The sequence below is a fragment of the Lissotriton helveticus genome, chromosome 1_1 (genome assembly GCF_964261635.1).
Source record: "Lissotriton helveticus chromosome 1_1, aLisHel1.1, whole genome shotgun sequence".
Classification (NCBI taxonomy): domain Eukaryota; kingdom Metazoa; phylum Chordata; class Amphibia; order Caudata; family Salamandridae; genus Lissotriton; species Lissotriton helveticus.
The window spans coordinates 2,002,375,600-2,002,402,845 of record NC_136057.1 but is presented as its reverse complement, the minus strand read 5'-3'; the positions used below and the strand labels follow the sequence as shown (position 1 = coordinate 2,002,402,845).

Here is a 27,246-nt window from a genome sequence, read left to right as displayed (position 1 = left end):
TGTCAACAAGACCACTAAGGCCATCAATGATCTACAGCCTAAAAATGGGGCTAGTTAAAGTTTACCAACTCACGCCATCTCTCCAGCGGAGGTGCAGTGATCCATTTCAGGTGCAGTTCATACCAACATAGCTGTGAAATTCAGATGGAGGAGGAGAAATGGTGGTTCTTGGCACATGAGCAATATCATGAGTGGCTCCGAAAAGATGTTAAATAACAGCATGAACAAGGGAGCAACCTGTGAACACTTCACTCTTGAATGGAATGGGACATGTCAAAATATTAATTAAACAACTCTAGAACTAAGTAAGGAGAGAAAATTATCTGATATGTCCATCTGGGTCAAGAGAAATAAGACACTCTCCCCAGTTACAATCAGATTATTTTACAGCACCATCACAAGCAGAGTTTCAGTCTGGAACATTCTCTTATGTATCTCATGGGAGACATAAGAGAATGATGGAGGTCCAGGTCCAGTAGTTTTTATTACAGGTGAATATGTTCTCCAATTTAATTAGCTACACATGCAAAGAGCTCATTGTATTTTGAACATGTGGGGGCACAATACATCCAACTGTTGAAATATATATGGCTTTCAACATGATGAAAAGAGATTTTTCTAATACAGACTACTGGTTGTACCTTTAGATGTGTTGATGGATTAACCTCTTTCATGCTGAATCCCTTTGTTGGTTTGGCCTGCTAATTTTGCTTCTGGCTTGAGTGTCTAGTTGGTGGTGAGGTACATCCTCACTGCAAAATGGGGACTCATTTCAAGGACTAATTGTACTTAACTTGTTCCCACATGTAATAGCTGCCACGCCAATGATTACTACTCCTGTATGATATTTCTAGAAAAGTGCAGACAAACAATTAATCTTTCTTCTTGCTAGATTTGCACACTCTTGCTGTGGATATAGGGGATAGTATTCCTTTTTAGGTCTTGCCTATGAAGCGCGCATGCGCTGCATAGGAGGACCTTTAGATGTCGCTCTTCACTTTTCAAGCACTGCACTCGTGCTTGTGGCGGCATCCACCTTACGAGAGTGAGCAGGGGCGCGCCACAAGCACGATTGCAGTGCTTGAAAAGTGAAGCCTGTGCACGCGCACCACTCCTGGGCTTGTTTCTTTTTCTTGCAGCACTCCTTTGGAGGGCATGTGTTGTCTCACACTCTGCCTTTTGTGCTGCTGCCCCACTCAAATGCCAACCCTCCTTGCGCTCCCTGCCCCATGTACGTTAGGACCGCAGCAAAGTTTTGGAAATTTCCTGGTGAGAGCCTGCATTCAGACATAAAGGTGCTGTACACGTTGAATTTAAAACTTGATTTTTTTTTGTAGCCCCCGTTGCACGTTAGTACCACAGCAAAGTTTTGGAAGTTTCCGGGAGTGCGCCTGCATTCAGACATAAAGGTGCTGTACACGTTGAAATTAAAACGTGATTATTTTTTTTGTCCAGCATAGGTCATCAGTATAGGCTGGGTTACTTCTCTCAAGCGGTTGGGCTTGTTCCCTTGGTCCAGTGTGCTGCTGTTACACAAGGTCCTTCAATGGCCCATTACATAAGGAGCAGAGGCTGATCGTGTACGCTGCGGAGAGGAGGGTGAGTCTGGCATTAGTAATGCTGAGCAAGAACATCTATGCCCGATGTATGCCAAGTCAAGGTGTGCCCATCTGCTCGGTGCAAAGCTTCCATTGCACCTTACTGTTCGGACACAGCCTCGTGCACAAGCAGCTTTCCTTTCCTCCTGTTCATCAAAGCGGAGGTGTTTTCATCCTGTTGTAGAGTCCTGGTGCATTCCTCGTCCCACCATAAATATAGTCCTGACATGAAGTGAGTGTGTTCGGTGAAAGGAGTGTGACATAAAAGTGTCATTAGAAATCTTACAAGAGACGTGAGTTAAACATGTAAACTAATTTCACATAGTATGCTTACCGACTAGTATCTTAGTGCCTGTGTATGGGCTCTGTTAGCGCCTCCAGGTATATGATGTACAAACTAACACACCCCTACAACAAGCTAGGACTAGTTAGTTTAAAAGTAGTTGGTAGCTGTTTAAGATAAACGCGTTCCAATACTTTTTGTGTAAATAATATTGAACAGTTTCAATACTGAACATATGAGACTATTAAATTTCACTAAGCTCATTGGGAGGAGCAGTGTTATTTAGTGTGTCTCAATCACGTACGTTCTTCTCTTCACACCACTTTCCTTTGTAGACACTTATGTTGCCCTTTTTCTAGGCAATAGCGTAATGCTGTAATCATGCTCTACATAATACGGGCACAGTGATTGCAGACCTGATAGCTTGCCATATGGCTGCCGAAGTATTCATTAAAAAAGCATTGGCATAGCCAAATGTGTTTCGCCTTTGGGACCTTATAAGTGTTTAGCCATGCAACACTTGATGTTGTTGCACCAAGGATATTGTGCTGGATAACTAAACACTTATAAGGTCCCAAAGGCGAGACCTACTGGCTATGCCAATGCTTGTTGATTAATGTGGACATCAGTGACAAAGACACTTGCCATCATTTCTTCTACCATGGGCATCGACTGAAAGTGTTTGCCAGCATATCCCCTACTTCTTCTTAGCAGGACCTTGAAAAGTTTAACAATTCTTTCAACCAAAACATGCCAGATATGTCTCATCTTGCTCTAACTGAGCATGGGCTTATTCGTGAGCCCTGTAAAGCATACATCTCCAGGATTTTTGTTGGAAACTGTAAATGTGACTTTATTTTGTAGAACATTCCTTTCGAATTGCCCCCTTACCAATTCCGTTTTCCTCATCGGCTGCTGTTTCACAAGTGTCATCAGCAGGAAGAATATGCATACTTCATTTTTGGATCCCGAGTCTATCCGTGATTGCCCTTAGATTGGACTGGGGCTTGATATCCAGATTATATTATTCCTGCTAAGAGATACTTTGATGATCACCCTTTGTAACGAAGGAGGGGCAGGTGGACTTCCTCCACACTAGATTGTTTTGTGCCTTAATAGAAATGTATGTGTGACTGGGTGGATCCGTCGGCCCCACAACGTAAATCCAAAATGGACTGGTGGACCGCTATACCTCCATGTCCCCCTCTTTTTCCTTCTCAGCAGGACGTATGGAACTGGGAACCTACACCATTATTTACCTCACAGGAGGTAAATAATGGTGTAGGTTCCCAGTTCTTTTTCCTTCTCAGCAGGACGTATGGAACTGGGAACCTACACCATTATTTACCTCACAGGAGGAAGAAACTGAAGCCGGCGCCTTTAACTGGGCCTTTCAGTACGACGAGGCCCCGCCCCCAGCAGACGCCAGCGCGTATTCAATGGTAAAAGGAGAGGAAACACGGAAGAAGGTGTGCATCGACACCTGACGGAAGACGGAAGACAGAGGAGTTGTAGCGGTTGCAATGAAGGAAAGAACAGGAGAAGACGAGGATCGTGGGAGGGACGGCAGATCGATTCCAGGAGGAGCCCGGGCTGAGCCAGGAGGCCAACATCCACATGCATCGCCGAGCAACGTTCCTGGAGGAGCGTGGCTTCTGCAGGTACGAGAGAGAGTCTCTGTGAAGTGAAGGTAGTCAACAAGATGTAGAAGGTGAATATAGCATTTATTCGAAGTAAAAGTAAATAACAAATGAGAGCCAGGGAAGCGATGTCATTCTCTCAGCAGCTCTGTACAATCTCCGTTCCACATGGAACTATCAAACCATTACACTCTATGTTCTAACCTCGTGGACTTAAAGGAACAACAACATAACACATCCCCCCCCATACAATAAAAGGAAATTGAACATTAGAAAAAAAGAGTAGTAAAGGAAATAAAAAAAACCAAAAAGAGAAATTAGCCATACTACACAGCGTAGTCTTTAAGCCATTTAGGCACAGATCTTGTTCTTTTATCAAGTAACACACTGGTCTTATTCTGGGTAACACTTGTGTCCAAACTTGTAGAAGTAGAGGCATTGATGTTTGCTTGGACCTTATGACTGCAACCTTCGCCCACTCCCCTCTCAATATGCAAAGGAAGGCTGGATTGCTTAGGTTCAAAAGAAACAGACGCAAAATCATTACCAAGTTGAGACTGAACATTACTATTCTCGAAATGATCTTCTACCCAATCAAAATTGTAGACATTGGAGTCAGGAAGCACCTCTACACAATTCTGATCAGGGTTAAAGGCAATATTCTTAAGATTCCATACCCTTCCATCCTCCAATCTCACAGAATTTCTTAAAACTTCAGCTACTTTACATGGTGGTTCAAAACGACTCACATCCTTAGGTACCTTAAAAGGTTTCTTAACCCTTACCCAATCTCCAACTTTGATAGAAACATCTTTGGTGTTGTGATGAGAGTCATAAAACTCTCTGCTCTTCTCGTGATTGGACAGTAACTTATCTTTGACATCTACTGGAGACCAACATGCAATTTTTCCATCAAAAAGCCATCCAGGATTAAATTTACATCTAGCTGTTCTGCCTCTCATCATGGTGAACGGGGACATGCCAGTGCTGTTCTGCACAGTAACCCTATATGACCAAACCGCTTTTTGTACTTGTACTTTCCAATCGAGTCTACTATGCACAGAGGCCTGAATGATACCTTTTATCACTCTGTTGAACCTTTCAACAGTGCCGTTCCCACTAGGGTTATACAATGCAGTAGTCTTATGTTTGATGCCACACCTGTCGAAATACTCCTTAGCCTGCTTGGACGTAAATTGGACACCATTATCAGACAGCACACAAACCGGCAAACCTTCCACCATGAATGTTTTATCCAAAAATCTAAGTACTGTTTGAGTGTCAACCCTTTCTACAATTTTGACAATAGGCCATTTGGAAAAAAGGTCAATTGCCACCAAACCATATTCTTTAGAGTCCCCAACAGGTCCAAAAATATCAATGGCGATGGTGTCCCAAGGAAAGTTAGGAATTAAACCATCACTCATCTTAGGCTTAAATGTCCTAAGAGTCTTGTCAGCGGACATGCAAACCACACACTTCTTGACAAACTACTCGACTTCACCGTCAACTCCTGGCCACCAAAACATCCCTTTGACAATTGATTTGGTTCTCATAATCCCAAAATGCCCCTCATGACAAAGTTGCAGAATTTTCTTTCTTAATGACACAGGTGGAACGATTCTATCACCTCTAAAAAGCATATCATTTTCAGAGGACAACTCCATGCGGATTTGCCAAAAAGCATCCAATCCAGGAACACTCTTCTTCTTGGGCCAGCCCTTGCAAATATATTCTAAAACATTTTTCAAAACAGAGTCTTTCTCCTGTTCAGTCAACCATTCCGTTTTACTTATGGCAGGCTCACCACAATCATGCACTAAAGCCACACAGTATTCGCTCCAGGGATCATCTTCACATTTCTCAAGAGGAGGTGGAAGTCTCGACAAACAATCAGCAATGCGGTTATCCATCCCAGGTAGGTAAACCATTTTATAGATATATTCTTTCATCCGCATAGATAATCTAGCTAATCTCGCGGATGCACCTGAAATGCCTTCACATGATAATATGCGGATCAACGGTTTATGGTCAGTACGAATGGTCACAGGTTTCCCCCAAACAAATGCTCGGAAATGTTCCAACGCCCATGCACACGCATGGGCTTCTCTTTCGATGATAGGGTACCTACTTTCAGCAGGGGAAAGGGCCCTAGAAGCAAACAGAATTACCTTTTCTTTACCTTCCCCATCATGTTGTGACAATACAGCACCCAAACCCTTGTCACTTGCGTCAGTTGTTAACAAACAGTCGATATTGGGGTCAAAACTGGCAAGAGCATTTACATTTTGCAGTTCATTCTTGATTAATTTAAATTCTTCTTCACATAACTCACTCCATATGAACTTAGTGTTCTTCTTCAATAGTGCACGCATATTGTAAACCTTTGCAGCAAAATTTTTTATAAACTTGGCACAATACTCGGCCATGCCAAGGAACGCTCTCACCTCATCTTTTAAAACAGGTGCAGAGAATTTAACTATATTCTCAACTAACATTGGTTTGGGTTCAACACCTTCCTCACTTATGATATGTCCCAAATATGAAACACTTCTTTGACTGAATTTGCATTTGGATAACTCTACAGTCAGACCAGCTGACTGCAAGGTTTCCAAAACTTGCTTTAACTTAGAGTTATGGCTCTCTTTGTCTTTAGCCGCGACAAGGATATCATCTTGAAAAAATGAGATATTCTCCATATCTCCAAAAAGTCTGTGCATCAACCGCTGAAAAACAGCAGCGGCTGAGGCCAACCCAAAAGGCATACGCCTGAACTGGTAACAACCAAACGGTGTTATGAACGCCGTAAGGTTCTTAGAGTCGGGATCTAACATCACCTGGTGGTAAGCGGCAGAGAGATCAACAGTGGAGAACCATGTAGCACCTTTAAGGGAAGATACCATTTCATTGATTCTGGGAAGGGGAAATTTTTCAACCACGATGTTATTGTTCAAGTGGCGCAAATCAATGCATAGACGGATTTTTCCGTTGGGTTTCCGGGCAACCACAATCGGAGAAATCCATTCTGATGTTTCAACTTCCTCTATAATGCCTTTGGCAAGCAGTCCTTGAATTTCCTTTTTAACTTCCTCTCTTATAAGTATAGGTATTGGTCTCACTTTGTGAACTTTGGGTTGTGCGTCAGCTTTTAAAATTATCTTATGTTCAAACCCCTTCAGAACACCTAACTCCTTGCTAAACACTTTGGGAACATTTTCAGACAGTGTTTCTTCCATTCTACTACAGTCATCTAAAATCAATACTTTATCCTTAGAATTAGGATCTAAGATGATGTGTAATTTCTTCTGATCGAACCACCCTAACACAGATGGTCCTACCTTTGCCACATACAACTTCGCTCTCGTGGACCTGCCTTTAAACAAAAAGGTAAGCCATCTAAAACCAATCATTCCAATTCTATTACCTGTAAAACTGATTGGGCAAACATCTGATGGATACAATTGCTCACCAATCTTATTTACAAACTTCTTCCGCCAAACTTCCTCATTTATAATCGTGTATGGGGAACCAGAGTCCGCATACACACTTATGACTACCCCACCAAGGGATATCTCACAAATTGGTTTTCCTTTTAGCGAATCCTCGGAAATGTTGATAACATAGTTTCCACGAACACTTTTTATGCAACATTCATCCTCAGTTTCTATTTCATCCACATTCTCAAACTCATCTTCATACACATACTTCACATTACTGCGTCTGCGACACATCTTGCTAAAGAGACCTAAAAGTCCACAAATACCACACTTTTTCTTTAACGCTGGACACAGTCTACTAAATGCTAGATGTTCTTTACTATCACATCTATAGCATCTCCTATCTTCCATGTTCTTGTTCTGAACCCTTGCAGGCTGACCAGTCCATCTCCCTTGTTGCTGCTGCTGACGAAAATTTCTATTGGAAGCCTGAATCTTACAAACAGTTCCCGAAGCCTTGGACAAATCTTTCTCAGTCTCCTTCACCACTGTGGCACACCTCCCTGACATTTCAGATTTTCTCATGATGGCTACAACATCATCAAGAGGTGCATCACCATTAACCCAAAGACGATCTTGTAGGGCAGAGTTGTTGTTGTGCATTACCAACTGATCACGTATAAGATCATCATGCAAATTGTCAAATTTACAATCAATGGCTAGTTTTTTGAGGTCATCCATCCATTCATCCACAGTTTCCTCTTTAGTTTGTTTTCTTTGGAAGAATTTGTGTCTTATGACCCCAATGCACACCTTGGGTGCAAAATATTTGTCCATATTTTTTATCGCGTTTTCAAACTCATCTAGACTGGAGTCATCAGACTTACTCATTCTTGAAAATGTCATTAATCCTATGGGACCTAAAGAATGTAATAAAAGTCTCTTTCTTTGCTCGGGTTTCATTTTCTTGGTTTCATCAACGGCTTCCAAATAATTAACGAAATATTCTTTCCCTTCTATCCACTTTAAACTCGGTTGGGTACCTTTAACCCAAAATGGTTGAGGAGGACTAATTGAAAAATTTTGTTGTGCCATGTTTCTGTCCTTAACCACAGTACTTACACTGGAATCACCTTCTTCCATGCACAGTGAAGTGCAAGTTAAATTAACAAAAACAACCTTCTCCCGACCTTCTCACCTGTTATAATGTTCCACACACAAAAAAAATTATTAAATAAAATATCTGTTTCACCTTACTGTGCTGTCCGGAATGTATCTTCTGTGAAATGTAAAAATTGTCTCTTTCGCGTTGCACCACACGACCTTAGACGCTTATTTCAGAATGTGCCAGATTTTTTTTTTTTTATTACTTTCTGAGAAGTACTCGATGTAAACAATGGCTGCAAAATGGCCACCACGTTGGGGTCACGCTGTGTGACCTGCGTCCGACGTCAGATCCTGAGGGTATTGATGCAGTCGCGTTATGAGTGACGCGCGCAGTCCCCCTCGCAGTCGGCGCACGCAGTGGAATGGCAGGCACAGTTGAACAATGCAGGTAGACGCTGATAAGTAACGGTTGTTTTTAAGCGGCGCTGTGTCTACAATACACAGTTAGTAATTTATTTAACGCGTAGTCGGCGAGTGGTGGCAACGTCAAGGTAAATGTAAAAAAATTAACTCACAGAAGTTTCTCGTTCCAGTCCGCTTTCTTTTCTTTACTTTTTTTTTTTTTTAATGAAATTTCCTTCGAAATATTTCCAATAAAATAGTCTGTAAAGATGACCAAACGCCAGTTTCCCTCGTCGCCAATTTGAAGTGAAGGTAGTCAACAAGATGTAGAAGGTGAATATAGCATTTATTCGAAGTAAAAGTAAATAACAGATGAGAGCCAGGGAAGCGATGTCCTTCTCTCAGCAGCTCTGTACAATCTCCGTTCCACATGGAACTATCAAACCATTACACTCTATGTTCTAACCTCGTGGACTTAAAGGAACAACAACAGAACACTCTGGCTGGGTTGGGAGGCGGGGTAACCCGTCGGTGTAAAGCACGACAGCCTTTTATCCCCAGTACCGACTCACGACCTGATTTACCTACCCCTGTGCACTAATCACTCACTCTACAGGTCCCCCCCTACGAAACCTCATTTGTTTTTGGTATATACTTTAAATATGTGCAGAAAGTGGGGATCCCTTCTCTCCCCAGTCCCTAGGCTATATATGTCCCATTTGGACGCCGTCCTGACACTATGTTTCTTTAACCCTACATGCCCTTGCTACGGCTGGATTACTAAGAGACCTGACCAGACCCTAGGAAGCGGAAGACCAGGCAAGACAAACGAGCCAAGAACACCCGGCATCATGGATCCTTGCCTAGTTTGCTACTGAGAGACTGACAAGTCGCCATAAGCGAGTGTTTGGAAAAATAAAACCTTATCTAACTTGACCTGGCCTCCAACCTATCACTTCTATCCCGCCACAGTATGGAATAACAGTTGCCTTAGATAAAGAATGAACAAATACACAGATCATTGAACAGATTGCCAACTCCACTGCATTAGCTTTAGGATTAGTTATAGGCCAAGTAGACACCCATGCCAAGATGCTGGTTCAGAACTGGATGGCATTAATTTACATATTATTGCTGGCGGCATTAATTTACATATTATTGCTGGCGTTGTTGCAACATGCTTGGATTGTATATTTTAAATTGTTATACTGATTGCACTTTAGAAATCTTAGTACTGTACAACAGGGGGAAAAAAGGGGGAAAAAAACGTTTTGAAAAACAATGAAAAATAAGTTGATATTTCTGTCTTTAAATGCGAATGGGCTGAATAACGGACGCAAGAGAAATGCTATAGAATGCTGGTTAAAGAATGTCCGCCCAGACGTAATTTTTATACAAGAAACCCACCATAGGATCTTAGCAGACTCTGAAAAATTCTTGAAGAATTGGCCAGGGTACAGTTTCTCGTCAGTATCCGGGATGGCACAGAGGGGGTTGAGTATCCTCATAGGAAAACACGTCAGATTTGAAATTGAAGGGTCAAACTCAGGTCTGAGTGGTAGATGGGCTTTTGCCTATGGGAAAATAAATCAGGCAAATATAATACTTGCCACAATATATGCCCCAGTTATAGATGACCCTCTACCTGTTTTGCAACTAAAACAAGCATTGACGGGCATACCAGGTCAAATAATATGGGGGGGGGGCGATTTTAACTTTTTACAAAATCCTAAAATCGATTAGACTAAAAAAGATCGGCGTCAGAATAAACCGCAAATGGCCATTGCCCTGCAGAGCTGCAAAACGGATTTGGACATTCTGGATGGCTGGCGTCTTCAAAACCCATATAAATGTGAATATTCCTGCCACTCTGCGAAATATAACTCAGCATCCAGATTGGACTTTTTTCTAATCTCACATGGTCTCGAAATTAGTAGCTATGAACATTTCCCAAATGCATTTGCAGACCATGCGTTAATTAAGATGGAAATAATCTTAGGCAACTTGGAAAAGGAAGGATCTAAAAGATGGTATTTTAATAAATTGAATCTTGCAGAACCGCAATGGTGGGCAGAAATTGAGGAGGAGATACAGGCTTTTTTTAAATCTAAACAGAGGCTCAGCCCCAATTAATGTAGTTTGGGACGCCTTTAAGGCTACATTAAGAGGCATAATCACCTCCAAAGAAATACCGAAACAAAAGGCTAAGAGCGAGGAAAAAGCTGCTCTACAAACAAATCTGTTGCACGTAAATCAAGAGCACTATAGAATTAGATCCCTAGCTACTAAACAAAAAGTACTGAACGCAAAAAAAAAGGAGGGAATTCTATTACGACCTAGGGGATGCAGCTAGCAGTCTATACTCTCAGAAGTTATACGAAGAGAGTGAGTATACAGGGAGACTGCTAGCTTGGCAAGCCAAAGAAAATCAGGTTCGTAATAGAATTGACAGCTTATATGATCCAGTTGCCAAAACCCACGCAAAGACTACAAAGTCTATAGGCGAGATGTTCCTCAAGCATTATAAGGGGATCTACCAGGCCTCTGAACAGGCTACAAACTAAACAATTTTTGATTTTTTAGAGGATTTACAAATTCCAAAATTAGGAAATGATTATAAAAGGTTGCTCATCGAGAAGTTTACAAAAGAAGAATTAGATGAGGTAATAAGCTCCCTACCCAGCGGTAAAGCCACCGGGGAGGACGGAATCCCAGGTGAGTTTTTTAAATTTTTTACTGAAACTCTGCGTACAGAGTTTTTGGAACTTGCCAATTATCTGTTGCAAGGAAGACCACCGCCTGAATCCTTTCGTACTGCAGTTGTAGTCAGTATTTTAAAGAAAGAGAAAGACAAAGAAAATGTAAACTCATATAGGCCAATAAGCCTATTAAATACTGACTACAACATTTTTACCAAACTCCTTGCTAACCGATTGAATAAAATGTTAGGATTACTTATCGAACCAGACCAGTGCGGCTTTATAGCAGGGAGACAGCTCCACACTAATACAAACTTTTTACTGGAGGCTTTGGATTTTTTTAATGTCAATAAGGTAAAAGCACAGATTTGGTTTTTAGCTGCCGAAAAGGCCTTTGATCTTGTCTCATGGAATTGCCTCTTTGCTATCTTGCAGAGTTTTAACTTTCCGACCGAATTTATATTTTTATTGAAGCAACTCTATAGGCATTCCCAGGCACAGATTGTAATTAACTCAGTAAATGTAGGGATATGCAATATAAACAGAGGCACTCGGCAAAGCTGTCCCATTTCCCCAATTTTATTTGCCCTATTTATTGATCCACTAGCTATTGCAATTAGGGGAAAGAGTGCTTATACAGCACCAATATCTGGAATGACTAATATAAAACTCTATGCTGATGACATCGTTTTATTTTTAAATCCAAAGTCAGCAAGCCAGTTGGAAATCTTACAAATATTCACAAATTTCCAAAAACTAGGTGGCTATAAAATAAATAAGACCAAAACAGAAATTATTTTATGTAATTGCACTGTAGACACCTTATTAGCTGAGTTTAAGCCAACATATAATACCCGCCCTAAGAAGTACTTAGGAATTTATATTACAGAAAAATTGGAAGACCTTTACCCACTAAATTATATACCACTACTAAAGAGGGTAGACTCTCAGTTAGCACGGTGGAATCAACTCCCATTCTCAATTATGGGACGTGCCGCCCTAATCCGAATGTCTATTCTTCCACTTTTTAATTTCCTTTTCAATGCTGCTCCTTGTGCAATACAGGCTTCTTTCTTTAAGCAAATAGATGGTATGTTCTCTTCCTTTTTATGAGCAAACAAGCTACCGAGGTTGGCACTTAGCACTTTAAATTGCTCGATTACAGAGGGAGGATTGTCCCTCCCAAATATCAGAGATTATTATTATGCGACATTTGCACATTACAGTTTTAGTTTTTTTTTCTTAGATGATCAAGAGGCAGATACTTTTTTTATAAAAAAGATCTTATTTGAACTCAATATTAGTGACCCAGTAAGAGTAACAAAGTACCCTAAGAAAGTACGATATAAGACCATACAATGGATATTGAAACAAAGGGCCCAGATGCAGAAATATTATGATATTTTAAGAATAAATAGTACAACGAGATTAATGAACTTACATATAGGAGAGATGGGCACTTTAGATAAAAACACATTGAGACGGTGGGAAGAAAATGGTTATGATAAAATCCAGGACTTCCTCACGGGGGATAGTTGGAAAACTTGGGAAGATATTGAAATGGGGCTTCGGCACTCTAATACAATTTTAAAATGGTCTTTTGTTAGACTTCATGCTACATTGCCCGAACTTGATATGGGTAACTTATTCTATAAAACTTATATAAGCGAAGCCCTAAATAGCCCTACAAGGAGGAAGGTTAGCGCTTGGATAAAAATCTTTGACGAGGGCAGATCTCTCTCTTTGTATGAAAAGATTAGGGACAGATGGAGAAAAAGAGAAGATATTGAGATTAATAGAGCAACCTGGGATAAATTAAATAAATATAATAAATCTATATTCCGAGGTGTTAACTTTAAACGGATGCAACTCTTCTCAAAATGGTTCATTTATAGAACACCTTTGTTTCTTCACAACATTTATCCTCAAGTAGAGGATAAGTGTTTTCGCTGGGAGGAAAAAGGCAATTGGAAGCTCATTATATGGGAATGCTCCAAAATACAGACTCTATGGACGGATATTTAAAAAATATCTTTGAAACACAATAGACACCCAAATCTCATTAAATGAATCTATCGTGGTTTTCGGTTGCTCCTCTGTTTCCTCTGCCCATGATGAATCCTTATTCATAGCAGCCCTTGGAGCAAGATCTCTTATCCTGCAACTGTGGAAAACAGATGAAGTTCCGACTCTTAATGCATTGAAATTAAAAATATCAAATATTCAAGGGATGGAAAAGAAATATGAGAGATATTGGAGTGTGTTCGAATGCTAGCCCCTCTGGTATTTATTTATGTATGTGTATGTGTATGTATGTGTATGTGTATGTGTATATGTATGTATGTATATATGTATATATATATATATATTTATTTATTTATTTATTATTCTTTTTTTTTTCTCTCAGGATTGGTGCTGGGTTATAGTATGAGTGCCAGACCGCTCGGGGTCTCTTTTAAGTTCTTATTCAAATAATATCCTGTATACTGCACATTGCACTTTAAAGGATTTTTTGTTATCTAATGATCATAAACTGTGTTTGCACTTTGAAGTATTTGTAATCTGCCATGTATGTACTTGGTATATTTGGAATTTCGTGTGTAATTCATATGTATTCTATATTCTATATTTTGTGTCTATGAACTCTCAATAAAAATAAATTAAAAAAAAAAAGGCGAACGAGCCAAGAACACCTGGCATCATGGATCCTTGCCTAGTTTGCTGCTGAGAGACTGACAAGTCGCCATAAGAGAGTGTTTGGAAAAATAAAACCTTATCTAACTTGACCTGGCCTCCAACCTATCACTTCTATCCCGCCACAGTATGGAATAACAATTGCCTTAGATAAAGAATGAACAAATACACAGATCATTGAACAGATTGCCAACTCCACTGCATTAGCTTTAGGATTAGTTATAGGCCAATTAGACACCCATGCCAAGATGCTGGTTCAGAACCGGATGGCATTAATTTACATATAGCAGCAAACGGGGCTGCTGTAGTAGGATCTCAATGATGCATTCATCTTCCCAGTACCTCACACAAGATACATGAGCAAATGGACCACGTCAAGGACAGCGCTAGGAAACTGCACTAGTTACAGAACAGGCTAAATGTTAATATCATTGGCATCTTGATGTCGTTAGGTGGAATATTTAGGCATTGGGGAATGTAAACATTTGAAAGAATCATTCAATTCATTTTAATTATGGATATTCTGTATGTATTAATTAAATTAATAATGTGCATCATCATACACTGGCACAAATAAAGACATTGCCAACACCATTCCTATTGATGCATCTATTTGCGATCAAATAGTTGGAAATAATTTTTGCCGCCCAGCAAACAAATGTGTGGGGAATGTGAAAATATTGTCTTATATCCCTATTGCTTTAATGGCAATGTCCTTCGTACCTGCATATCACAACATGCACAGATTTTATAATCCAATATGAATGCTGTTTTCTTTTCAGTTTGAAGTGCTCTTTAGCCCCAAAATGCCAGTTACATTTCATGATGCTAGCAGCCCTACACGCCATATTGGTCGAGGTAATACATATGCATATTTCCCGCTTCTTATAGTAAGTCAGAGCCACACATTCAATATTTGCACCAGAAGCATGACTTCAAGAAAATGATGTAGCCAGAAGAGAAGATCCTGTCACCGGCTCTTTAGATAAATGTTGCTCCACATAACAAGTTTCTTTCTTGTGTTTGCACAGCACAGACTTGTACTGAGGGATAAATGTATATAAATAGTTCACATGTTCATTCATTTTAGGATTAAAAGTTCAAACTGACAGTTCTGGGAAAGAGCATCGGTCAATTGAAATGACGATTGTCTCTTGATAATTTGCTCTGGTGCTTTCTATTTTTGCTTCAAAAAGTTAGACTTTTGGCTTCCTGGAGTGTTGAAATTTCTTTTGACATGGACACTTCACTTGTAAAAATGCTTTGCACTAGGTACAGTCTACTAGCATACAGTTAAACATATGTATTTTGAAAGCACTCGCTTAACCTTAAACCGGAAATGTTGTTGCACATTTTGTGGCAGACTATCTTATAATATGTGTAATAAAATTTTAAATAAGGATTTACATAGAGTGCTTTCTGTTGCAGGCCGGGACCCCTTAGCAATGTCAGTATGATACTATTCCCTACTGTGCCAACCAAAATTCAGTTTGGTGAATCTCTGGTTACACATACACAGACATCTGCAGTGGTTGCACTAAGCATTTGTGCTTTCATAGCAAAAAAGATGCATTTCCCATTGATTGGTTTAGCTTTTATTCATTGAAAGGCGTGTCTTATATTTAGTATGTAGTTACCTGAAGTTGAAAGGCCAGCAAAACAGTTTCATAATATTTTATTTTATTTAGCCATGTCAGCGATGCGATCCCCATTGCTCTGAGGATCACAGTTCTCGTACTTTTTTTTAACGACTCCAACTACTCCAAGCGGGAGACAACAAACATCATAAAATGCCTGTTTAATGGTTGATATCAGCACATTGTATGCTGGCATATTTCAATCAAGCAAACTCAAGGAGATGATGGACGGAGCGCTGAAACTTTTCAAACACTCACCCCCAGTCACAGATCTTTTGGCATATTTAAACCGACACTTATAATAGTAAGTGCCAAACTACAAATACTGTAATATAGACTATTGTTAGGTAAATATCAAGAACCGGCTGAAGCATATGACAAGGAGAAATTTGGTATTTCCTATGTTTTCTTTTAGTGTAGCAGGTGATACATGCTTTCAACTTTGCTTTGGTTTTGCTGCTTTATATTTGAAGGCCATAAAAGGGTAGGTGGCAGCGAGTGTGATCAGTGACTTGCAAGTATATTTGCTATATTTGTTCATATAGCGGGAAGGCACATACATGTATTTAAAAAAAATGGGGAAGCTATTGAACAGCACTACCCACCACAATCGTTTGAAGAAACTCAGAGTAGAAAAACAATTTGAGTTGCCTAAGATATTTCCAACCTTAAGCAGCCCTACTCCTCCTGTGATAATGCCCACGTCGAAATATGCCAAATGTGTGTTTGGCAACAAGGAACAGTCAGCTGAACTGGAGCCCATTCCAGTGATTTGAGAGGCCACACCTGCAACACCACTGTGGCATACACTTACCACATGCACAATACAGTTTACAGGTGCTGCCCCTTGAGGGATGACTGTGATTGTGGTTCCTATATTCCCAAGCGTGTATTAGGAGACACGAAGTGCATTTCAAAGATGCTAGTGTAAGGAGCATAGGGTTAGATGGTGTTGTCACGTTTGAATTCAAAAGCTGTTAGTGTAATTAACACAGGTCAGACTAATGTTGCTTATGTAAATGTTGCCTTTGAAAAGCCCCACATTTGGTGGCAGTCACTGCAGGACTGAACAGGCCTTTTTTTTTAGGGTTGAGCGTGCGAGAGAATGCCTAGCACATGTGCTCTCACTTGCAAGACACTATTATTTACAGAAAGACTTCACTGTTACTTTTATTTGCAGGCTCCCAAATTGGCTAGTGCAGGCAAAACGTCACTTCTGAACCTTTCTGTGGAGCAGGGACCAAGCACAGATTGATTCAAGTTAATCAGTGCCCGTCTGCTGCTCCTGATGTGAGTGAGGTACTATTTCTATTTCTTGCCCCTCTTGCCTACTCCATCTGCTTGCTTCTTCCTCCACACAGCTTTTTTCTTGTTTATTGTGCATTCTTCAGAGTCATATTCTGAGCCAAAGAGTGCTTGATTTCACTGGAGAGCGTCCCTCTTATACCTTGGACTAGTTGCCGCTATATGAACAAATATAGCAGATATATTTGCAAGTCACTGATCACACTCGCTGCCACCTACCCTTTTATTGCCTTCAAATATAAAGCAGCAAAACCAAAACAAAGTTGATAGCATGTATCACCTGCTACACTAAAAGAAAACATAGGAAATACCAAATTTCTCCTTGTCAGTTGCATTCATTTCATATTGCATTAGTTTGTAGATAATCGAAATGTTTTTTAAATATAACAACTGTTACGCAGGTTAATGTACCAAATGTCTTGTTTCTTCTCCTAATTCAGACATGAAGAAAGTATAGTAAGATGTACTCCACATCTTAACATGGTTTACCTACTCGCATTTAATAAAAAAATTAATCACACAGCGCTTGTGCTCCAAGCAGCAATTCACAATTCAGCAACCATTCTTACTCCAGCCTTTGTCGTGAAGAATAGCTAAAATGACAAGCGACTGCAAGGGTGTCCGATGTAGATCCAGGAAACCCATATTCCTTTCTGGTTTTCTTGTCGTCCACATAAAAAATATACTTACATTGATATGAAAGACAACTTATGTAATTAGTCAGTGGTTAAGTTATCCTTTAACTATGGTGTGAATCCAGCCCATCTGGACTTGTGTTTAGCATCCCTGCATGCCCCATATTTATTAAAGACAAAGCAGTTCAACACAGCAGCTTCACTGCCTGGCAACCTATCATTCTGACCCACCTCTTGCATTATGTTGCTTGTTCCATACCCCTCCCATGTTGCGTTGCTTGTACCATTCCACTCCTGCATTGTATTGCTTGTCCCATCCCTATTAGCAGAGAAAAAAGTGCTATGACGCAACCAGCACTGGCAGCACTATAGAGCTTTTTATTTCCATGAGCCCCGCTGCTGTACAGCATGGCTAAAAGACGTTGATAAATTAAATAGGTATCACATAGGGAAAACCTATTGGCTTTGCCAATGCTTGTTCCATTGGGCCTTTCCCCGGTGTGCTGAAGCCCTTGGATGCTGGTTTTGTAAACCCAGGGCTGCTCTTGGTGCCTGTCACTTTCCTCAGCTCCACAACTGCAGCAAGCACATGGGGACTTTTAAAGAGAGAGAGAGAGGAGTAAGGTGGGGAGAAAGTGATACGAGTGAGAGAATGGATGGAAAGAGTTAGGCAGAGAGGGGAGAGGAAGGTAGCGGGGTTGGTTTGAGCACTTGTGCCAGGGCAAGTTTTCACTCCCGAGTGAGGCGCTTCCTTCCGTATCATGAGGAATGATCCCAAATTCCTGCCTGCTCTAGAGACGGGTTAAAGCTTGCCTTTCAAATGTACTGGAAGTGGCACATACTGAAACACTGTTACCAAAAACACATTGTAACTAGTTCTACTCTTTAACCCGTCTTAAAAAAAATAATTTGTTGCCAGCCAAATCGGTTCACTGCTTTGCTCCTCCCTTACCAGTTTGCAGTTTAATTACTGGGCTGTGGTTTTAGCAAAAGTAATGTTACACGGAATATTACACGTTCGCGTTAGACTGCTACCTAGGACGCGCAGAAACATGAGGATCACAAAAATACGGAAAGGCATGGCAGCGCAATGTCGCAAAAGGCCGTAGTGCGAGTTGCAGCGCGACGGCGTGGAAGAGAGCCGGGCTGGAAGTGGGAACACTGACAGCTGTCACTATCATACTATTCCAGCTCCCAGGGTACACTCCTCGCTGCGGGGCTCGCGCTGCTTCCCGCTGCCCCCACTATGCTCTACCTGGTGGGCTTGGGTCTGGGCGACGCCACAGACATCACAGTGAAAGGGCTGGAGGTGATCAAGCGGTGCAGCCGGGTCTACCTGGAGTCCTACACATCCATCCTCACTGTGGGCAAGGAGACGCTGGTAGGTCTGTGCACTGAAACCTGCTATGGAGCACAACGTCTTTGCTAGTTTGCAGTTAGGTGCTACGTGTTCTACTGTCCTGTGAAGCACGCCTAGGCGCTGTGTACCACCGAGCGCGGAATAAAAGTAAACAGTATATTATTTCCGCAATATATAAACACAAACAAAAGTCCATTTCAATTTCAGATGTTTCGCAACATAAAACGTATACTCCCTTTAGGTGATGATGCTTTGTTTCTTACCACGTATCTGTTTTAAAAGTTAATGGAGCTCATTTTATTCTCGCCACACACCTCTCCATGTACAGGCACATCACTGGCTGGCTTCCTTCACGCAGCCGCACCTGCTGCATGCACTTCAACACAGAGCGCACCAGCTTCTAGGTCCAGGGTGTGCTAGGGAAGAAGGGTGACCGGAAGTTATTTTTCCTTTCTCTGTGCCTCCTGGCACGTTTAATTGTTGGGGGAATAACAATATATTGTGCCACTTTGCCAAACAGTGCTATTTTTAACCCGTTAGCAGTGAGATGCTCTGATTAGCATCTGAAAGGCTGTCTCTGCGCTCTCACCCACTGGACTGTTTAACCCCTGTTTGTCAGGTGAAAAAAGGCAGAAAGCTAGGAACGAAATGGTATTTTCTATTTCACAACTCAGAGCTATTCCACTCCAACATAGGGCTCAATTACCATTTTTTAGCCAACTGCATGTTGCATTGTGGGGCTTGTAGTTTTGCTTTTAACAGATTAATTATGGGTTAAAAATCCTAATATGCATAGTATTGTTGACCAAAATAGCAGAACTGGCTTGAGATATTACATATAATATAGACCCGCTTGTAAGCTATGGTTTAAAATTTTACAAATCTGCCTGTCTCATGCCTAAAATACCAAGCGTCACAACACAATAAAGGTGCAACACGAACACCAGTGCAACCTACCCTAACACAAAGAATACGTAAAGGACGGGTGACAGATGCAGTTAATGCAACCCCTAAATGGCGCAAGCACAGTGAACGCAGCCCCTACGTAATCCATGAAGATTTTTGTAGCGGTAGGGGTCCCGAAATATAGTTTTTTACAAAACTGGCTAGACTATGATTTTTTTTTTTACTGCAAGGATCTCAAAATGTACCGGCTTAAAAGCTGTGGGTATTACGAACAGCCCGAAGAGGAGCTCTTTAAATATCTCAACACTTCGGTGTACCCAGGAACAGTATTCCTCTGCAGCAAGCATATGTCTATTACAACATTGAGTGCTGTGCTAAAGGTGCATGATTTATGAACGTTCCTTGTCCTGCTTACTGTCCACTTAACACAGAATTTTAATCTGCTGCTGTAAGGAAATAACAAGCATTGAAAATGCAACAGGTCTCACCTTTGACTAAGTTTAAAGCCATTTGCTTCGCTAATGGTATTGTAAAGCAAAGCAAATGGCTTTAACTTAATAAAAGGCTAGACTTATTGCATTTTTAATGCTTGTTTTATATGATTGGGCAAAAGCAGTAGAAACCCCCTTCTGCAAAAAACAGCTACACCTTGAGTAAAAACATCCCTCCTTCAGAGGACAGGTATAGCTAGGATACCATCAGCACAAACTTTTCCCATCACAGGACTGGTACAAATTGGGTATTTATTTATTTATTTATTTTGAGAGTTTTATATAGCGCTACTGAACCCGAGGGTATCAGAGCGCTTTACAAGGTCAATATACATACATTAGCAAGTTCACAGCGAGTATTAATCATGAGAATTCCCCCCAAATTTTTACAGTAGAAACAGTGCAAGCATCCCCCCTTCAGAGGATGGGTATAGCTAGGGTACCATCAGCTTAAGTTTTTCCCTCCACAGAACTGGGACAAATTGAGCAGCACCAGTGCAAGCTTTACTTTCTCAAAGAACAGTAATTGCACAGCTGGAGAAAAACAAGCTTTGTTGTCTCACACAAGGCAACAAGTGCAATGTTCCATTTTCCGAAGAAGAAATCCAACAAGACCTACTGGTAGAAGCTTGTATCACTCATAGAACATACACAGTTGAGGCATGAGTGACATGTAGGTTACAGACAGATTGTTGGAGCCCGTGGTTTACTCAATGAGGGCAATGCATTGGTAGATGAATAAGCGAATGTACGAGTGCTGACACCATTCCTTCTTAGGTGATTTTCCAAGTGAGCCTTGTGAAAGTCCTGCTGCTGTCTCTTGGAGACCTGCTGTTAGTGTTGCTTCTTTGTTGTTCCATGTATACTAAGTGGGAAGGCAAATCGTGAGGGTAGCTGGAAAGACCTGCAAGCTAACTGTCAGGTGGACCATTTGTTGTCTGAATCATCAGCTGCAAACGATGCCCTATGTTTGTGGTAATTGGTCTGGCTATTCAAAATAATTCCTTGGCTTTGATGTAGTAATTTATACTACCATCTTGTCATTTCTGGGCCCTCTAAATGAGGGATACTAGAACTAATTTAATTGGCACTGTGTTTTGCTTCCAGAAGGTTGAATTACTGGGGTCCACACTTGTGAGCTGTAGGCCACATATGGATTTCACTAGCATTGGTTAGATCGCTGAAACCTCTGAAGGTAGTTTTTGAATATCAGTCAGTCAAGAGGTCTTTATTCGATTTGCATCATAAAAGACAAATACATATAAAAAAACAATTCATACACTTTTACATACAAGATAATAAATACATTACATTTTAAAACCATATTAAAAATAGTATTACATTTTTAGACAATGATGAATGAAAAGACCCCTTGCTAGATAAAAACAATGCTACTTTAAAGCTAATAGTCATAAAAGCTGTACAATGGGAACTTCATTTGCCAAGGTTGCGAGTGCGGATTGACCACGCCCAGCTCACAAATTTTGCTACACCAATAGCGATGGGGGGGGGAAGTATCAGTTTTAAGAATCCTAAACGCTGCAACAGCAGATCTAGTGCCTAGTAACCGACAAACTGGTAAAAGCCAGACTTTCCTGGGTATCAAATACTTGGGGCAGCAGAAAAAAAGATGTTCAATGTTCTCTACTGCTGTTACACAGAAGGGGCACTTATCACTACCACCAGTTGTCCATGAGTGTGTGAGCCCCCGCACAGGTAACAAGCCTACTCGTAGTTGGTGGTACAGTTTGCGATCGTTTGGCTTGGTGATTAAGTCCCAATAGGCTTCGTATTTAGGGACATCTTTTACGACCAAAAATTCCAGTGACATAGTAGGACCATCAACCATAGCGGATCTCCTCTCAGTGATCCAATGCCAGTAAATATCTTTAAGTGCCTTTTTTGAAGGAAAGGTCGCGCGTGCTGGATCATCCCATAATGCCTCCAGGTTCAAGTTTTTCAGGAGCATCCTGATATGACAGAACCAGGGTACCCTGTGAGACCCTTCAAGACCCCTCACATCATCGATGGCCTCAGCGAACAGGGATAATTCCGGTGTAGTCCATAGGCGACGCCAGAACGCCAGTGGTCTATACCGTACCTCATCCTCTATGGATTTGACACCTAGATCTAGCTGCAGGGGTAAGCAGGGTGTTGATTGTGGTAGGCCAGTTGCCATTCTCAGGAACCTATTCTGAGCCACCTTCAGAGAGGATAAATCACTATACCCCCACAGTTCAGCACCGTAGATAGTTGCAGGAATTACCTTGGAACCATAAATTTTAACCAACGGTGCCATGGGTTTAGTGAGAGATTTTGCATACTCCTTCAATAAGGCTCCCCCAAGTTGCGCATGTTTCAGGGTCATAAGATCCATTTGCGGTTTCCAGCTCAAATTCTCACTTAATGTGACACCCAAGTATGTGAAAACCTCCGTTTGATCCAAAATGGCTCCGCTCAGCGACACCTTGGCCTTCACAGCCTTGGGGCCTCGCAGAACCATAAATTTGGTCTTATTGACATTCACCTCTAACTCGTGCTCGATGCAAAAACACTAAAAACGGGCCAGGGCAGACTGTAGTCCCTGCCTCGTTTTAGAGATAATAAGAGTGTCGTCCGCGAACATGAGGAGGGGAATTTTTCTTCCAGCAAGGATAGGTGCATCCGTTGGATAGTTGGAGAAATACTTGGTCACCCCATTAATAAACAAAGAGAAAAGGGTGGGGGCCAACACACACCCTTGTCTAACCCCCTTAGCAACTTTGAAGCTGTCAGTGACTTCCCCTGGACCACCCCATCTTACTTTAGCGTAGGTATTTGAATGCAGATTGATCAGCAGCGCCACCAGCTCTTTGGGCATGCCTAAATCCAGCAGAACTTCCCAGAGCTTAATCCTGGGTACAAGGTCGAAAGCTGACCTGAGGTCCACGAATGCCGCAAACAACAGGCCTCCCCAAGATGGACCACCTTCCAATATAGTAGCATAAATCTAAAAACCTGCTCTTTTTGAATATCCTCTTAAATGTATTTGATATGTAAAGTGGGATAAGAAGGCAGAACCAGTAGACAATCAGACTGGAGATGGAGAAGTTAGAAAAAGTAAGGAACAATAGGCCTCCATTTGCATCTAGGTTCAGGAACAAAATCTCCATATCCAAGACCGCTGCCTCAACCCTGGTTCTTTTTAGGAAAGAGTGAATATAAACCGCTTTAATTTACACTACATAACATCACAGTAACACTGCACTTCCATTCTTCGAACATAGCTATGTCTTCAATAGCTTGTTCACTGCATCATTTCCTTTGACCCACCACAGCACAGCTGCCTTTTGCCAAAGTACACACAATCCAACAACCATCTATACCCCAGAGGCTGTTCATGGTACACCCCAATTGAAAATGGTCAAAACTTGTTCCTGTGACCCAGGAGAAAAGGTCAATATAAGTGTTCTTTGTATGATAGAAGTATTCACATGGGGACATACTGATTTCTACTTTTGTACTTTATTTGTAAAATGTTAAAAGGGTTATGTTAATCTATGTTTTTAAGGAGTTTTGTGTTGCACAAGGTTGTGATGGAGACCACACTGCCTCTTTTGTACAGTACGGTATGCATGCATATGTGAAAATTTAGTGTTGGCCTTTATAGCATGATGGGCACCCTATAATAGATTGTAGGGCTGCTTTGTTATAACACTGGGTGTGTAGAAGTGGAGGAACGTGGCACAATCCAGTCGGGCACTGTGGCATGAACATGGTTATGGATGCACAGTGTTTTGCATGAGAACGAGAGAAAGACAAGCTCTGAGAGATTGTGTCTGGGTAGACATCCAACAAGCAGTAAAGCACAATAATAATAAAGCATTCTGGAAAATAATCTCTGCGCAGATGGGGATTTGAAAATCGGTTGAAGCAACTCCTGTATCATCATCAGATTGGGAAAAGTATATCTTAAGGCTGTATAAATCCAACCATCAAGACCTTTTAAGACAATGGAAATCTCAGCCGCTCAGATCTCTACTTTGATTTCTTCTGCCAGGTCTACATCGGCAATGGGCCCAGATAAGATTCCTATCAAAGTATTACAAAAAAACTCTGACGACTGGGGAACATTTTTAGCCCCTCTTTTTCAATATTGCTTGGAAAGTGGTGAAATTCCTGAATCTTGGCGAGGGAGCGTGGTCGTACCCCTTTTAAAAAAAGGCGTCTGAACAAACCCTGCAAACTATAGGCAAATAGCACTCCTAGACGCTTCCGGCAAGATCTTTGCTGCTTGTATTTTGGAACACTTAAAAGACTGGGCTTTTTCCAAGAAAGTAATTCCTATGTATCAGGCTGGGTTTCGCTCAAAGCATTCTACATTGGACAATATTGCTGTGTTCCAAACTGTGCTAGATAAGTTTGTAAAGTCAAATGGCCAAATTTTATATTGTGCTTTTATCGACTTTACGACTGCGTTCGATAGTGTAGACCGTCCGACACTATGGAGAAAATTGGCTAAATTAGGGATACCCAAAGATCTCCTAACAATAATAATCGCCCTACATACATCTACATGGTGCAGAGTTCAAATGGGGGGCGAAAAAGGCCTAACCAAACCCATCCCTTTGCAGAATGGGCTAAAACAAGGATGCTTATTAGCTCCTTTATTATTTTCTATTTATATCAGCGATCTCCCAAGGCGTCTCTCTAAAAGAAATAATTTTCCTCCAAAATTAGCTCAAGTAGATATACTGTGTTTAATGTACGCAGATGATATCGTAATTCTTGACCAGACCCCGATAGGTCTACAAAGATCTTTGAATGAACTAAATCTCTATGCAACCGAAAACTTCCTGATGCCAAATCTCAATAAAACTAAAGTACTCCCCTTTAGGGGCAGAAGGAAGCCTTCGCCTTATACTTGGTCTCTAGGAGACAAGCCAATAGAGTCCGTAAGTGAGTACGTGTATCTGGGTCGAATATTCACTTCCAACATAAAGACCACCTTTGCCACCTGTACCGGAAGGGAGATTTCCATGTTGGGGCTCTACAGAGATTGTATCTTTCCACAGGAAACAGACACTTTAATTCATTGCTGGAAGTCTATAATATGAAAATCCCCCGATCTTATCATATGCCATGTAATATTCTCAAATGAAAACGTGGCAATCGTTAAAAGTAAAAGAAGGGACCATTCTTCGAAAACTGATAAAAGTGGCACAGTCGGTCCCAGTTCAAGCCCTTCGTCTTGAGCTATCGGTTACGGGAATTTTTGCCAGAGTAATTTGTAATATTATCAGGTGGGCATACAATCTGCTACATGCAGCCCCAGACACCTTAAGACATTTGTTAAAATTTGAGTTTTTTAGAGAGGAAGCGTCTGGGTACACCTTTAATACGAATATGGTAAAAGCCTTGGAGGTCTCACAATGCACGGTTGCAATTTTACAGGATTGGACTCCAGCACATCTGAAACTGTTTTTGAAACATTTGGCCCCTAGAATTAGTTTTGAATCTGATAAAGATCACTGTTGTCAATTGAAGCACTATAAACGGTTCGCTGAACAAAAGGAATTTAAAACTTCTGTCCCTTACTTGTTTTTTCAATTAGAGCATGGCGTAAGGCGGTGTATTTTACTTTTACGTTTGGGCATACTCCCTTTAGCTACTTTCTCAGCTAGCTGGGATAGTACTAATAACCCTAAAGGTATATGTGAACTTTGTAAAGGCGGGCAACAAGATTTGCTCCACGTTCTATTAATCTGTCCTAATGAGAGCATAGTTAAGGCCCGCCGACGTTACATAACCCCAATTCAACTAAAGTATAACGCTTTCTCTGCTCAAGATTTGATTACATTGTGTAACTCTCCAGTTAATGAATATGTTTGTCATAACCTGTTTAAGTTTTTAAAAAGCTTCTAGAAGCTGTTTTAAACAAGAAGTACAATCCAAAGATTTTATTCTATTCTATCAAATTCACTCTAATGTTGTCTGAGTTGGTGGCTGAACATCAACACTGTACCATCTTGTAGCGAGTTTAAAAAAAGCAAAAGTGTTTAGCTAAGCATTTTTATGAGTATTTGAAATTATTTTAATTTTGTATTTGTTGACCTCAGTTGAGGTCTGGATCAAATAAAGTTTTACTACTACTAAGTTTACATGAGAACACTACAATTTGGGAGAAACTGACCATTGATAATAAAATTATGATGTGACCTGCAGAGACAAATTGTCAGTGCTAAATCAAATGCTGGAAGATGGGGATGAGTTTTTTTCAGATACGATTTTTTTTAGCTCAGTGTTGTGAAGGTCTTTGCTGGTTACTATCATCAGAGCCTTTGTGTAAATATAAAGGCCGGGGAAGGTGCGTATGATTAGGTTTAGGGTGCAGGAGTCTTTGTATCTATTATCCCAACCAATTCATGATCATTGTTTATTTTGTTAATTTTGATTTAGTGTGTTATTTTGGAAGGCATACACACTGTAGTTGAGCGGAAGTGTAGTTTTAAGTGAGGTGAAGAGTAGTATGGAGGACCGACCTATTCAGAGTGGAAGCAGCTGCCTACTTGCCAACTCGAACAAAAATCTCACTGTGTGAGGAGGGTGATGGGGCCTTGGAGAGGGCGGGGCCTCATGCTGAGAAGTACCTAAAAGGCAATTTTGAATCCCACCCTGCCCCCAAGCCCCCCCTCCTAATAAAAACAAAGTTTGCTGAGGCTAGTGCCAATGTCCAGTGGTTGTCGGCTCATTTTCCCTGCTACCATGTGGTATCGGCTCCTCACCGTGTGATGGAAGCTGATATTGTATGTCACACTGTGGCATTATGTGAGTTGGCAGGTATGCAGCTGAGCATTTTTACTGGACAGCATCTTTGGAAGTGATAATAAATAAGGGGTCACGATATAGGACTTGCACTTCTTTAATAATAATAATAATAATCCTGAGCTTATACAGCGCCTGGTTACACTAACCAGTGTATCCCAGTGCTAGCCATTGGCCCCAAAGTCCCACAGTCACCACCACCTCCAGCCCGGTCAAGAACAAATCCCTAAGAAATAAGTACGTTTTTA

At 41.0% G+C, this 27,246-nt stretch overlaps 1 protein-coding gene across 1 annotated transcript in view; it reads left to right on the top strand.

The window, feature by feature from the left end:
• The first annotated feature begins 18,547 nt into the window (after nucleotides 1–18,547).
• The window catches only part of DPH5 (diphthamide biosynthesis 5), a 375,297-nt gene continuing 366,598 nt past the window's right edge, over nucleotides 18,548–27,246 (top strand). The window contains exon 1 of the mRNA XM_078644604.1: nucleotides 18,548–18,818. Coding sequence (XP_078500730.1) covers nucleotides 18,684–18,818 — 135 coding nt within the window. The 5' untranslated portion in view covers nucleotides 18,548–18,683. The remainder of the gene's footprint in view (nucleotides 18,819–27,246) is intronic.